This window comes from Columba livia, chromosome 2 (genome assembly GCF_036013475.1).
Source record: "Columba livia isolate bColLiv1 breed racing homer chromosome 2, bColLiv1.pat.W.v2, whole genome shotgun sequence".
Taxonomy (NCBI): Eukaryota; Metazoa; Chordata; class Aves; order Columbiformes; family Columbidae; genus Columba; species Columba livia.
The window spans coordinates 158,244,728-158,259,381 of NC_088603.1; the positions used below are offsets into that span (position 1 = coordinate 158,244,728).

Sequence of the window (14,654 nt, forward strand, 5' to 3'; positions counted from 1 at the left end):
CATATTTGAGAGAACGTCCCTCCTGAATGAGATCTGAATCCTGTGATTGATTTCAAAAGCATAGTTTGAGGGTGCTTTTGTAAAATATTTTGTGGCCTCAAAATTAAACATTGCTCAAAATAGCAAAACTGGAGCAAGATTTTCTGAAGCCAGAGGTAACACACATTTAACAAGAATTTGCATTGCTGTCCAAACGCTTGAATTAGGATAATTAATTACTTAGAATACCTATTGCTGAAGTCTTTAACTGTTATAACTTCAGCTTTTATCCCAGGTTGGTAAATATGTGATATAGTAGCATTCAGTAGAATAGGCCTGTTTCATGTAGTTTTTGCACCTCGCTTACCCATTTTGCTATTATGGGCACAATTTGAACTTTAGTGTCTTTTAAAACTGGCTTTCTGTGCAAATCTGTGTAAATGTTTCTCATAGTAAACAAGCTTTAAAATTGTTTTAGGACATCAGAAACAAATCGATCCCGAAACATTCAGAGATTTCTACAACTACTGGAAAGAAACTGAAGCCGAAGCTCAAGAGGTGAATTTGCCGCCAACAGTAATAGAACATCTAGATAAAAATGAATGTGTCTACAAGTTATCCTGCTCGGTTAAAACTAACTGCGGTGTAGGGAAAATAGCTCTGACCCAAAAGCGTTTGTTCCTTTTAACTGAAGGAGGACGTCCTGGCTACGTCCAGATCGCTGCTTTCAGGGATATCGAGGTGAGCATCAAATAACTTGTATTTCTGTTGTGTGCATCTGGATGTTCCGTTCTGCAGAAATATCTATCTCTCAACTTAAAGTTGCAGGAAGGAGTGTAGGCAACACCTCTGAAGTCAGTGAATTATGGGTGATTAGATAAAATTCTGGGTCTTTGAACCAAGAATTTTGGGGTTGATGTAGTTTGCTGGGTGCTAGGATGATGTAGAATACATTTTAGTGATTGTGACATTTAGATGTACAAAGGCGTAAAGCGCAGCACGTGGGGTTTAGAACTAGAGAAGTTTAGTAACATGAACATTAAATATGCTTATTTGTGGTGCCAGCCAGTCTCTATGATGTTGCTTGAAACCTATATTTTCATAAAACATTTTGTGTGGACAATTGAAATAATTTGCTGTAGTTTATATATAAAGTTGCCCTGTAGGATGAGCACTGCACCTTACCTGTGGTTGCCTGATGTATCTTCCTTGTTTTCCCTACATTTCCAGGATGTTAAGAGCACGACTGTAGCTTTCCTTCTTTTGAGAATACCTACTCTGAGGATTAAAACGTTATCTAAAAAGGAAGTCTTCGAGGCAAACCTTAAGACCGAGTGTGATCTCTGGTACCTGATAGTGAAGGAAATGTGGGCTGGAAAGAAAATGGCCGATGATCACAAGGTAGAAATATGGGAATTTCTAACCAAATAAGTATGAAGTATGTGCTTTCTGTCTCTGTTCTTAATTCATGCATCAGTCTTAGTTTCCTGAAGCATAGAAATTCTATATGTAATAAACCTTTTATGTTGTTGTTACTTTTAAATATACTACTTCTGGAACAATACAAAAAAGAGCACTAAGATTTAAAAATGTACGTTATTTTTTCTCATCTGTTCTGTGAAATAGTTTCTTAAGTCCACAACATATCAGAATAGTGATCCTAACAGAGTATTCTCCACCTTGCTTCAAAATATGATGCACACAAGGAGTTTTGCTGAGCTGGAACCTTGGATCCTTTCAGTGAATAGAGCAAGATGTATTTTTCTGCTGCAGAAACCTTGAGAAAAATGAGCAATGTATAACCTACAGCAAAGCTGTTTTGTCTTTAGGATCCTCAGTATATCCAGCAAGCGCTGACAAATGTTCTCCTGATGGACGCTGTGGTGGGTGCCCTGCAGTCCCCCAAAGCCATCTACGCAGCCTCCAAACTGTCGTATTTTGACAGGATGAAGAATGAAGGTCAGTCACAGAGCGATGCTGTTGTTGCATCTCTCTTTTGGCTGCTGTGTTTTTCTTTTGGTGGTTTTGGGTACTCGGGTGTTACCAGAATTCATACAAATGGTGTTTGGGCTCCCCAGTCAGCTAAAGCTAGAGGGGAGAAAAAGCAAGATGTGAATAAATGGTGCAGATTTCTTATAAGAAATATAGATCTATTTCAGGCTTAAGCATGCACTTAATAACCTTTTACAAATCTATTTCAGTGCCTATGATGGTCCCCAAAACAACTTCAGAGACATTAAAGCACAAGATCAACCCCTCAGCTGGTGAGACATTTCCACAGGCAATAGATGTCTTACTTTATACGCCAGGTAAGGTGATGTATTGCTTTCTTTACGTTAGCCCAACTTTAATTAGCCTATAAAGCATGTTATCTCATAACACCTGCCTGATTTTGTTCACGTTCTGACGTGCCTTGGTTGTGCGTTGAATACTAAAAGAGAAAATCATTAAAAAAGAAGAGGGATATTGCATATTAAGATACAAGGCACAGCTTCCACAATCTTAATTTGTCTCCCTGTGTGTATATGCATTATAATAGACTTCAATGATGTGTTAATGTGCTGATTTCTCATTAAGATTTCTGCCTCATTTATTGAGCGGGGTGGATGAATGGTGCTCTGCCATTGATCAATATTCATTGTTATTTTTTTATTGTTTCAGTTAAGTCATATGGGGGTGTTTGGTTGACCCACAGAGCAGTGAAATCCACCTCTTGAAATCCCAGCCAGACCTATATGCCTTTAACTCCTGCTGTATATTACGTGATTTAATGCCTAAAGAAAGCATTATCAATTTCCATGTGGGCTTTTATCTGATACTTCGACATTTATACCTAATTCAAAAAGCATTGGAGGGGAAAATAAAGTTAAGGACTGTGTGCAACAGGCATGAATTTAGGTAGCAAATATGTTAATTCTGCAAGTTCCGAACTCTTAACTTTATAACCTTACTAGTCTTCTGATCTAAGTTCATTTGTAACTCCCAGTATTTGCACAATTTGAGACAAACCAGGAAAGTTAGTGAAATTCCAAGGTTAAGAAAGTGGGCAGGAGCAGCTGTATTTGGGTGGGTGGTGGTGGGTTCAGTGGTGCTTTTCTTTCTTTGTAGTACGAGGCTTCTAAGTGGAGATCTAATGGAGCAGATAGAATGAGTGGATTTATTAGTTGTACTAATATATCATAGGGCTTAAAAGCCTTCCTGCAGTCCCAGTCAGCTTGGAAAAGATTCTCTCTGCTCTGAATAACTTTGGAGCGTAAGGTTAAACCATCAGTTGAGCTTAAGGAATAGATGAGAACGAGCACAAATTCATTGTGAGAACTGTGTTGTTCATTAACTGGTGGTCTTAAGTTCCAGAGCACAGGTGTGTTTCATTAGAAAGCTGCTCTGCCTAATAATGGTTTCTCTCTCATCTTCTCTGCTTCATTTCTAGGACATCTTGACCCTTCAGAAAGACCTGGCAACGCTCATCCAAAACTATGGTGTGCTTTAAATGAGGGGAAAGTGGTGGTTTTTGATGCGTCTACCTGGTCTATTCAACAGCACTGTTTCAAAATGGGCCGCTCTAAACTGGTAAGACTGACGCATGTATCACTAATGCTCCTTTAGCTTGGTGTTTTTTTGCTATGGCAAAATATATATGACCCCAGACCGCCAGATCTGTTTAAGGAAGGCTGTACTGTTGTTCCTTAACAGTTATAGAAAGGCACTTGAGTTGTTTGGGCTGCTGTTAACTTGGAGAACTAGAGGTTTTTTTGAGGGGAAAATAAAAAGAGAGAAAATGGATTCATAATGAAACAAGTCAACGGGTGGGACGTGAAGGATTGGATCTCAGGAGAGCCTGCTGGCCTAACGGCATTGCTTCTTGGAGCAGGAGGGTGGGTTTGAAACAGTTGAAGAGAAAGAATAATAGAGAGAATCAGTCTAAAGAGAAGATAGAATCATAGAGTCGTTTTGATTGGAAAAGACCTTTAAGGTCATTCAGTCCAACCATTAACCCAACGCTGTCAAGTCCACCTCTAAACCATGTCCCTAAATGCCACATCTACATGTTTTTTAAACCCCTCCAGGGATGGTGACTCCAGCACTGCCCTGGGCAGCCTGTTCCAATGCCTGACAGCCCTTTCCATGAAAACATTTTTTCCTAATATCCAATCTGAACCTTCTGTGGTGCAACTTGAGGCCATTTCCTCTTGTCTTATTGCTTGTTCCCTGGGAGAAGAGACCAACCCCCTCCATGCTCCAGCCTCCTTTTATGTAGTTATAGAGATCAGAAGGTCTCCCCTCAGCCTCCTGTTCTCCAGGCTGAGATGGGACGAACTTCAAGAATGGATGAAAAGTCACCTGTGCTGAAGAACTGGAAATTTGGGAAAGGTGTAAGGAAACCAGGTGGATGATATTGAAAGAGCTAGAGTGCTCTAAAACATGATTCAACCAGCAGGTTAAAGAGAGTTGCTTGTGAAAGACCAGTTGAAAAGAATAATTCTCTCCATGAAAGGGGAAGGTGACCCAGAGCTGCAGACTGTGGGAAAGCCAGAAACATCAGTGGGGATGAAAGTCAAAAAGGGAGAGGTAAAACTGATGGTGAAGGGCTGGGTGGAGGGAAGATGGAAATCCAGGAGAAGAGCCTGATACCGACCTATTCTAAAGAAGAGAAAGAAAAGAGGAGGAAAGTTGGAACTGATGGGACTCAGCAGGGAGAGAAATGAAGAGCTTCTGAAAGGGGGCAGTATGTTCCAAGGACAGTAGAAGAAAGTATTTTCTTAGGCACCACTTCTAACTGAATTAGTATATTTATGGCAGGTGGTTAGGATGGCTTCCAGTCCAGAAGAGAGAAGTGCACGAACGTCTGTGGTTTCCCCTGATGCTCTTTGTAACTTTGGGCCAGGAAACAGCTTTGAGTCGGTTACCAAGACATTATTAATCCTATTTACTGAAAGATAAACTCAGCAAAGAGATCTCTCATTATTTACAGAGGATAGAACACTGGTGCACTGATTCTTGATCTCTTGCTGCTGTAGCATCTTAATATAAGCCTTTTTCCATCTTACATTAAAGAGTGTTTTTTCTTCTACTTTTTATTTAATCCTGCTTTTTCTCCCCAGACGTGTATGATAATGGTAGAACAGAGTCAAGTGTGGATCGGTTCTCAAGACTCCATAATTTATATAATCAACACCCACAGTATGTCCTGTAATAAGCAACTAAATGATCATCGTTCTGATGTTACAGACATCATTGTGGAGAAGAAGAACGGAATACCCAGGTATATTTAATGACATTTTCTCCTTAAAAATACATATAAAAGCAGATGTGTAGAATGTCTGTACCACCAGAAGAGTCCTGGATGTGTGCAGAATCCTCCTGTCATTAAATAAAAAGCCATTTTATATAGCTAGAACAGTATTTATTAGCCTAGAGAATTTGACCAGCAGTGAGCAGAAAACTAGTTTAAGATCCAAATGATATACTATTGTGCTTTAGTTATTTGACTGAAACAAAGGCAAAAAGTGAACTTGAGCTCAAGGAAAAAGAGCCCATATAGGAAACCAGTGACTGGGCTTTCATTTAGCCCATTTTTGTGGCTCCCATAGTGTATATAGTAAAGGAAGAATTTCCTTGTTAAAGAAAGAGCATTATGTACTTCAAAACAAAGAGGATGAAAACACTTTTTTGGACAAGGATGAGAGCAGCCAGGAACTGGCAGCACCCAGCGATGAATCAACGCAGATGCAATTTAAAGACCACTTCATTTTTTGCTTTGTGCACATCATCGACTAGATGTTTACAGCCTGCTTCTGGACTTTTCCTGCCTGTTCGTAAAACAAAGAATACGTTTATTGTTTTGTACCTTTTTGATCTTTTGGTAGCACGGGGAAGACTGTTGGCTGGAGGCCTCAACCTTCTGTCTTCCCTGAATTCCATCATGAATTTCTTGTGACTCTATTTCCTTTTTCCGTGTACAACAATCTACATTTACCAGTATTCATGAACAAAAATCAACATTTATTCAAATACAGTCGCGTCATTGTCTTCTGGAACATCATCATAACTCTTTAAACCATATCTGTCCTGCTGCATTCTATTGGAAATTAATATTACTTTTTTACATATATAGCTGCCTGGACACTATTTAAATTGACTTTTAAAATGAACTGTAACTAGGGCTTATTTTTGGAGTAGAGCTTATATTTCGAGCATCCTGAAAAATCATGCTAGGGCTTATTTTCAGAGTAGGCCTTATTTTTGGGGAAATATGGTATTTTTGTCCTAACTTGAGAGAAAAAGAGAGAAAATCCAACAGGCAACAATGTTCAGGAGAATTATAGAGAAAGTTTTTGTTGCACTTAACTCCTTGTGTGTGATGTAATGTGTGCTCTAGTTCTCTTAGAGCCCTGAATTAGCCTACGGTGTTTCTAATGATACAGAGTGTGTAAAGGATAATCTTAAGAAGAAAAGAATATCTGTACTAGAGTACTGTTGTTCCAATAGGAGACACAAGCAGCCTGAAAGGCAGATGTCTCTGAAATGAAGAACATTAGTGTAAAATTGGTTATTTTGCAAGTCTCTCCTACGGATGCACTCTATTCTGAGCATGAATGTAGACTCTATTGTTTTTATTTCTATTTTAATCTGTACCAACAGTGAAGCGTACTCAAGCAGTTTAGACGGCACAGTGATTGCTTGGAACATCAGCACTCTGAAAGTTAATCGTGTCTTTCAGCTGCCCTGCCAAAATCTCACTTCCATCCAGCTTCATAATGACCAACTGTGGTGCTGTAAGTTCATTCCTCAAATTAAAAAAAAACAAACTACATCTTCACTTAATACGCTGTTTTATTAGACAGAACAATATGTTAATCTCAAACCCAGATTTATCTGTACATGATGTTCTTTACTCATTCTCCACGTAGCTTGTTTAACCAGCCTTCTATAGATAAGGCCTCTAAAACGTGACGTGAGGAAGAAATTTTGTACACTGAGGGTGGTGAGAGCCTGGCCCAGGTTGCCCAGAGAGGTGGTAGATGCCCCATCCCTGGAGACATCCCAGGCCAGGCTGGACGGGGCTCTGAGCAACCTGAGCTGGTGAAGATGTCCCTGCTCATGGCAGGGGTGGCACTGGATGAGCGTTGAAGGTCCCTTCCAACCCAAACTGCTCTACGATGCCAACTCCCTGTCGTGAGTGTTGTTTAAACACAGATCTATCTTAACCAACGTCACTGATCTTTACTGCAGCTGTCACCAACATCCAAAATCATTTGATGTCGTATCACTGCCAGGGAACACAAGTTTCTCTTCTGAATGATGTTGTGAGTTGTGAATTATGAGCTGGGACATCTCGATCGAGTTCATCCATCAGTAAACACTTGAGAGATGTTGGGAAGGTTTTGTAGTAAATCATCCAGTTGTTTTACATAAACACAAGGGCTTTAGGCTGCCGAGAGCTCTGGTAGTAGCATTAAAAGCATCATCCTATTTTATATGAATAAACAGCCTTAAATAGATAGATGTAAATAAAATGGATCCAATGAAGTGACCTGATTTTAATATTCCGACATACACTGAGACAAACAAACAGGGCTTTTTTAATGCTTTATAGCCACAGTTAACGAACTGTCATAGAAATATCCTAAGATTATTAAAAAACACAGTGATTTTTACAGGCAGCATTACTTCAGTACTTTGAAGGTCAGCCTTGTAATAACTCCAAATCAGATTAAGTCCTGCATTCGGGTTTGTAAAAGAAAGGAAAAGAGGGGTTTTCCCCAACTTACAATTAGGGAGGCTTATCCTTCCGTGTAGGAGTCAGAGGACAGAGACCGGCTTTATTTTCCCTCATGGCAGGGGTGGGAATGGATGAACTTTGAAAGTCCCTTCAACCCGAATTGTTCTGTGATTTTTATGAAAACACTTCCATAGGTGGTTGGCTTGGATCACTCCTGAAAGTCTTGCCCCTGCTGCAGGGTGAGACTTCTAGCTATGCTGTATCTGTCTGACCTCCCCTGCCAATGCCTGTAAATCGGAATGGAAAACTCTGAGAAAATAAAGTCTAGAGTGGCAACAGTGGTTGCAAATTGCATTTGGTATTTCAGCCAGGCTTTATGGTACCGGCCTGACTTGGTAATCCCCAGACCTTCTAGAAATTTGTCATCCCCTCTGTAAGACTTGAGATGAATAAAGTAAAGGTCATCTTGAGATTGTTTCACAGCTGGTGACCGATTCAAGAATTTTGCACTGATTCTCAGTATGGCCATACGCTAGAGCCTGGGTCCAAATGGATCTTAACACAACAGCAGTTAAACCTTGTGAAATCCCTGGTCCTGCTGTGGGGGGTGAGGATTCAGCCCTGTTCACTTTGCAGCACACTTGGTCTCAGTTCTAGATTAATCTAAGTATGAGAGATCCTAATTTTAAGGAGTTTGTTTCTTCTCCTCTCATCATTTTTGGATTGTAAACTAACAGGTGTATGTGCTGCAGAATAGCAACTAGTGCTTGGGGAAGCAACAGATCTAAAGAAACAGATACTGTCAAAACTGCAAGAAGTACCTCAAAGATTTCACTGTTGATTGAGAAACGAGACAGTTGTTAGATGCATCCATTTTATTTTGCCTTTTTTTTTACCTTCATAGTTTATAGAGGTGGAAGAAGTTAGTGCTTCTGTTACTAACTCTTTATCTTGAATATTGAAGGTACTGGAAGTTGCATACTTGTAGTGTCGACTCACGAATTTCGACTACAGATGAAAATTGAGCATCACCTGAAGGATGTGTGTTCCTACTTTCTCTGCTTCCAGCTTTTTCCCGAGGTATTCCATTTAACCTAAATAGATTTTAAAGGAAGTGTGACTATGTGGCATTACAAGCCATACTTACTTATTGCAATATAACTCCTGTCAGCAGTGCTCACGTTACATGTATTTTTCTGTGCTTTAGAGACATGAAATGTGGGCGTCTTATTCAGGGAGTAGCGACCTGTATATCTGGAACACCAAAGACTTTACAAGTGCACCTCAAAAGATTCATCTACAGGATTGCTCCGAGATTACTTGTATGATAAGAGTTAAAAATCAGGTGAGAGACATTTGGGCTCTTTTTACCTCTTGTGGGATTTTTTACTATAAAGTTGTGTTTGTTTGCAGCTCTCACGGGCTGGCATTGGCTTCCTCGCTGGATGTTTGCTGGTTTGAAACTTTGATTCCTCTTTGGAATCGGAATAGCTAATGACTGCCCAACACAAGTGGCTGTTACAGGTGTGCCCCAAAACACACGTCAAGCCAAAAGCCTCATCAGTAATTAAAAGCGTGATGACTTTCATTAGCCATTGACATTTTCAGGGAACCATAGAAACTGAAAGTTTAGGTCCCTTGATATTTAATCTCAAGGCTCCTAAGAGTAAGCCTTGGGAAAGGTTAATAGACAAACAACAAATGCCAATTAGATGCCTATTTTTATAGATGACCTTTTTCTTGTTTAGTTACCACATTCCTAACTCAGCAGAGACCAAAGGCGCCAACAGCTCCTTAATATCTCGTGTCTGTGTCATTATTGGCCTTGGGCTGTGAACCTGCTCTTTCTGCATGGTGCTGTGCAAATGGTTGTTGTTGTGATACCACATGGACCAGTTTAGGGCTAATTTGCAAATAAATAGCTAATTTGTACCTATTGGGAAGGCAATTTTGGGGATCCTTTGCCCAGATTTTCCTTCCTTCATCAAAAATGATTTTTTTTTGTGAAATAGGGAAGTGTTCTGTGTATTCAGTTAGATTTGTAAACCGAAATGGAAAAACCTGTTGAGATACCCTTCCCCAAGGCAGAGATGAATGTATTTAACCCCTGTTCTAAGGGAATTAGGGCATTGTTTGGAAACCCCAAGGCATTAAGCTCTCTTCTGTTCTACTTAAGAACTTTGCTCCTTTGCTTTTCCACTTATTCCTCACTTAGCTCCACCTTAGCTAACGTTCTAGTCCAACTCATTGACACAAAAGGAACAACTGGAAAATATCCCTGTGCGATCAGTCTCCTAAAACTGAGTGTTCAGCCTCCCAATGACTCAGTGGTCCGAGGGGGAGTCTGGAGCCCGTTGTAATAGCTGGAGCATCCCTACTCCTACTCTTCTACACAGCGTTGCAGTTACCGAGCATGAACTTGCACCCTGGTGAAGGCTTAAGAACATCATCGGTAGGGATGTGTGCCACGGGCTTGCTTTTAAAGTGCTTTAATTAAAATCAGACCGTTGCCTTTGAGAAACCTGAGGCAAAACCGATCACACAATGTGTCTAATCAAAATAGGATGTGTTCTGGCTGCTAAGCATTACAAATACATAATGGTGAGTGCAAAACCTTGCACAAGAAGACCACAGTTTTCTTCCGGTTGGACCAGATGTAGGTGAACTCCGTATTCTGCCTCGAACGGTGACAGTAGAGCGTGTGAGCCTGGCCTGTGTCTGCAGCCCGTTCCTCTGGAGCTCCCTCCCTGTCCTTGGTTCTTGTTCAGGGGTACCAGAGGGTACACCTCTGTTTCAGTCTTTTATTATCTATTTTTGGACCAAATCTCTGTGGGTCTGATTTCATTTTGAATTTGCCGGTGCTGCTGTTTCCTGTAGCAGCAGCTCACTGCAGCTGTGAACAGAGAAATACTTTTTTAGAAGGGAAACCGAACTCTTACTCCTTCCCACACGCTTCTCTTACTTCTCTAATTGTGGGATGTTTGGAACGGTGATTCTACATCCTTCTTATCTGCACTTGTGTGATTTTTGTAAACCTGAATGTGATCCCTCCTTAGCTGCTTTCTCTCCAGCCTAAGGAGTCCTCCATTTTTCCATCTTTGCTCATATGACAGCATCTCCTTTTAGTTTCTCTTCCCTGGATCTTCTCTCACAGTGCAAAGAGCAGAACTTCTGCTTGGTGACAGAACTTCAGGAGGAGGTGAGAAGGGGTGAGGAGTATCAGGGAGTCTGAGAGGGAGATAGACATGAATTCCTAACAGATATATATATATATATATATATCAGTGTTTCCCTTTTCCACCCATAGAGAACCCTAATTGTATCGATGTGACACGTAAAACCCCCTCGACTGTGTCCTAGGCTGAAACGTAAAGTATTGAAAATGATCGTGGGTTCGATTTGTTTTGTTTTTCCTTCAGCTGTGGGTCGGCAGCAATGGAAAATCGCAAGGCAAAAGCAAAGGGAAGATCTACGTGGTCAGTGCTGAGAAGAAGACAGTGGAGAAGGAGCTGGTTGGTCACACCGATACGGTCAAGGCCTTGTGCTCGGCTGAGGACAGATACGTCCTCAGCGGCTCCGGGAAGGACGAAGGGAAGATCGCTATTTGGAAAGCTGAATAGTTCAGCTGGTCAAAACACATCTACCCGTGCTGGAAAATAAGCGAAGACCCCGGGCTGCATTCACTCCAGCGTTTTGCATGTATTTCAACCACCTGTCAGTGTTATTGTTTTGTATTTATTATTTTAGTCCCTACATTGTTGTGGAAAATCAAAGTAGAAGGGACTAGAAGTCACTGAAAGTTTCGTCACAGAAAGAGTCGTTGGGCTTTGGAACAGGCTGCACAGAGCAGTGGTGGAGTCGCCGTCCCTGGAGGGTTTAAAAGACACGGAGATGAGGTTCTCGGGGACATGGGTTAGTGCCAGTGTTGGATTAACGGTTGGGCTCAGTCTGGAGCATCTCTTCCGACCAAAATCATTCTGTAATCCTATAAAAAGAAAGGAGCCAAGCACATTTATTGGATATGCAGAACTACTGTAAATGCTGAGTATCGTTCTGAACTAGCAGCTGGATTTAGCTGGGAAGACTGTCCGTTACCCCGTATGGATATTTATGGTGATGTATTAATTAAAATCTAGACACAGGCTCTCTCGACAACACTGAGAGCTCCCTGCTGGTGAAACAAGACACTTGGGTGTTCTTAGTGACTGGTTTTAAGCTTGTTTCTTCCTTTAAAAACAATGCACAGCACTTGGCGTTTGTAACAATTCGTGAATCCCACTTTTGTTTCATCAGAAGCACTTAATTTATTTCACTTCCACGTATTTGTTACTGTGCACACAAACCTGTGCCGCTCCTCCCTTCAGTCATCATGTCCATAATCAGAGGAACTGCTGTTATTTTGTCTAGAACCTGCTTAATTTTTAAGTTATGATGTTCTGCAAAGTCATCCAATCACTCCTTAATTACCGAAGTGAGCACCATCGGATTGCGGTCTAGAAGATTCTCTAATCACTTCCTGATGTACTTTGGATTTTCCATTGATGACAGTTCTCTACAAGTAAAACAATCTATGCAGAAGAGTTTTATGTGTGTCAGTGCTGAATAAAGTGGAATATGATATTTAAAATATTGTAAATAGATGAAAAAAGGGGCTGCTACTTTTGTTAACAAATATATAAGAGTGTAGGACTAATAGAAGTGTCAACTACTGGAAATATACTCCCTGTTATATTTCTAACTCTTTCAATGTGCCGATGAAAGGTTTTATCATATGTTGGTAACTGAAATTTTACCTTTTTTTAGTTGTTTTTTAAATCAGTTTAAGAATATTAAACACTGTATTGATACTCTGACCTCTCTTTGTACCTTGTTCTTTTTCCTGTGTAACTCAATACAAGAATGATGGTTTTTAGCGCTGATTTGCATCCTGCCTGTGTACTATGGAGAGTCATTCCCTGGGGTTATCCCTGCCAGTAACGTGTCCTCCTTTGAGCCCCTTGTCTGCAACTTCCAGCTGGTGCTGGTAAGTGATATGAATTATTTACTGAATTAAAATATTTCTCTCTACAGAGACATGGAAGTGCCATTAATGAACTTCCGCTTGCTGCAGAGATGAACCCAATGGCACCAACCTGCCACCGCAGTGATTTTAATTCCTGGTTTTGTCTTAAATGCTTCGTACCCAGCTTGTGAAAATGTCAGATGGCAAAACTAGGAAATGGACATTTTCATGCTTGTAAATTATTTTATTGATAAGCAACTCCAAAGTAATTTATTGAATCGGAATGTGATTTATTGAGTAGATGTCTCCTTCTTAAATACTTTGCTTTCTTTAATACCAGGCTGACCACCAGTATATAGGAGAAGAGTTAAACCACGTCAGACCAAACCATGAGGTGTAAAGATCCTTGAACAGAACAAACCCATCGCCAAGAGCAGGAGCGCTGGTGATACCAACTCAACTGACCTGAGGAGCACAAGGTCGTGTTGGGACACTGCCTGTGGGGACAATGGTGACAAGTTCCTGCCCAGTGCGGTGGGGGCTTCTCCTCTGTGACCACCCACCTTCGCAGGTGGCCTCGATTAACAGGTACGAGGCTCTGCAAGAGGAACCAAACAGCGATGGGGACGATGGTTCCTTTGGGTGGGAGGTATCACCAAGGTTGAGTCACTCTGCGCTCGGTGTCAAAACAAAAGATGGGTCATTGTCACAGGAGACTCTTCTGTGGGGAACAAAAGGCCCAGTGTGGTGACTGGACCCACTTCTGAGGAAAGTCTGAGTTAAACATGTGATGAGAAAACGTCCTACCCTGGTGTGGCCCTTGGATTTTTGTCCTTTATTGATTTTTTTTCATGTAGGCAGCGATGAAGCTGTAATAAGAAGAGAAGACTGAGGGGTGACCTCATTAGTGTTTATAAATATGTAAAGAGTGAGTGTCAGGAGGATGGAGCCAGGCTCTTCTCGGTGACAACCAATGATAGGACAAGGGGTAATGGGTTCAAACTGGAACACAAAAGGTTCCACTTAAATCTGAGAAGAAACTTGTTCCTGGTGAGGGTGGCAGAACCTGGCCCAGGCTGCCCAGGGGGTTGTGGAGTCTCCTGTGCAGACATTCCAACCCGCCTGGACACCTTCCTGTGTAACCTCATCTGGGTGTTCCTGCTCCATGGGGGGATTGCACTGGATGAGCTTTCCAGGGCCCTTCCAACCCCTGACATTCTGTGATCAGAAGTGGTTGGTCACTGGAACAGGCTCCCCAGGGATGTGGTTGGGGCACCAGCACTGTCAAGTTCAAGGAGCGTCTGGATGATGCTTTTAGTTTTATGGCGGGAAGCAGGGAGTTGGACTCGCTAATCCTTATGCATCCCTTCCAGTTTGAGATTGTCTGTCATTTTACCATTCAAACCAAGGGATGGCAGTGTTTGCTTTGAGAAGAAAACCCAGCGGCACAGGCAGGAGCTGCTTGGAAATTCAGGTTTGCTGTGATCTCAGTGGGGCCACGTGGTGAGGTACAAGACATCCCTGTCCTCTGCCTTCCCATCGGCGCCAGTTTGGAGGAAGAGGCTCGTTTCTCCAGGAATCGAGCTGTTCGCCGTCAGCTTTTTTTGAGTGAATGAAGCAAGACCCCATCCTCCCCCCCCGTCACGAGTTACTTACCTCTTGTTCTTTCTACACCCATTTCAGCTGCTGCCTTCTCAGCTTTCTCCCCACAACTGCCCTGGGACACAGCACACCCCATGGCAGGGCTGGCACATGTGGGTCCTGGCTGTGAAGGGGTCAGCTGCAGTTTGGGGGCTGAGGAGAAGTTAGGGTGTGAGCTGCAGGATCCTCCCCAATGTCTGGCTACCCCACAGGTCCCCTGCTCTCAGCAGGGGTGGGTGGCTTTAGTGCCACCCCTGGTGTCAGGACACGGAGGATGATGCACAAATGCCACTTGGCACTGGACCAGAA

At 41.9% G+C, this 14,654-nt stretch overlaps 1 protein-coding gene across 7 annotated transcripts in view; it reads left to right on the plus strand.

The window, feature by feature from the left end:
- DENND3 (DENN domain containing 3) overlaps positions 1-12,555 on the plus strand; it is a 39,911-nt gene extending 27,356 nt beyond the window's left edge. For all 7 annotated transcript variants that reach the window (XM_065054483.1, XM_065054484.1, XM_065054485.1 and 4 more), the window contains 10 exons: positions 458-720; positions 1,210-1,380; positions 1,809-1,938; positions 2,181-2,288; positions 3,410-3,549; positions 5,082-5,242; positions 6,622-6,755; positions 8,667-8,782; positions 8,910-9,047; positions 11,122-12,555. In XM_065054483.1, the coding sequence (XP_064910555.1) occupies positions 458-720; positions 1,210-1,380; positions 1,809-1,938; positions 2,181-2,288; positions 3,410-3,549; positions 5,082-5,242; positions 6,622-6,755; positions 8,667-8,782; positions 8,910-9,047; positions 11,122-11,322 (1,562 nt within the window). In that variant the 3' untranslated portion in view covers positions 11,323-12,555. The remainder of the gene's footprint in view (positions 1-457; positions 721-1,209; positions 1,381-1,808; positions 1,939-2,180; positions 2,289-3,409; positions 3,550-5,081; positions 5,243-6,621; positions 6,756-8,666; positions 8,783-8,909; positions 9,048-11,121) is intronic.
- Positions 12,556-14,654: the final 2,099 nt, after the last annotated feature.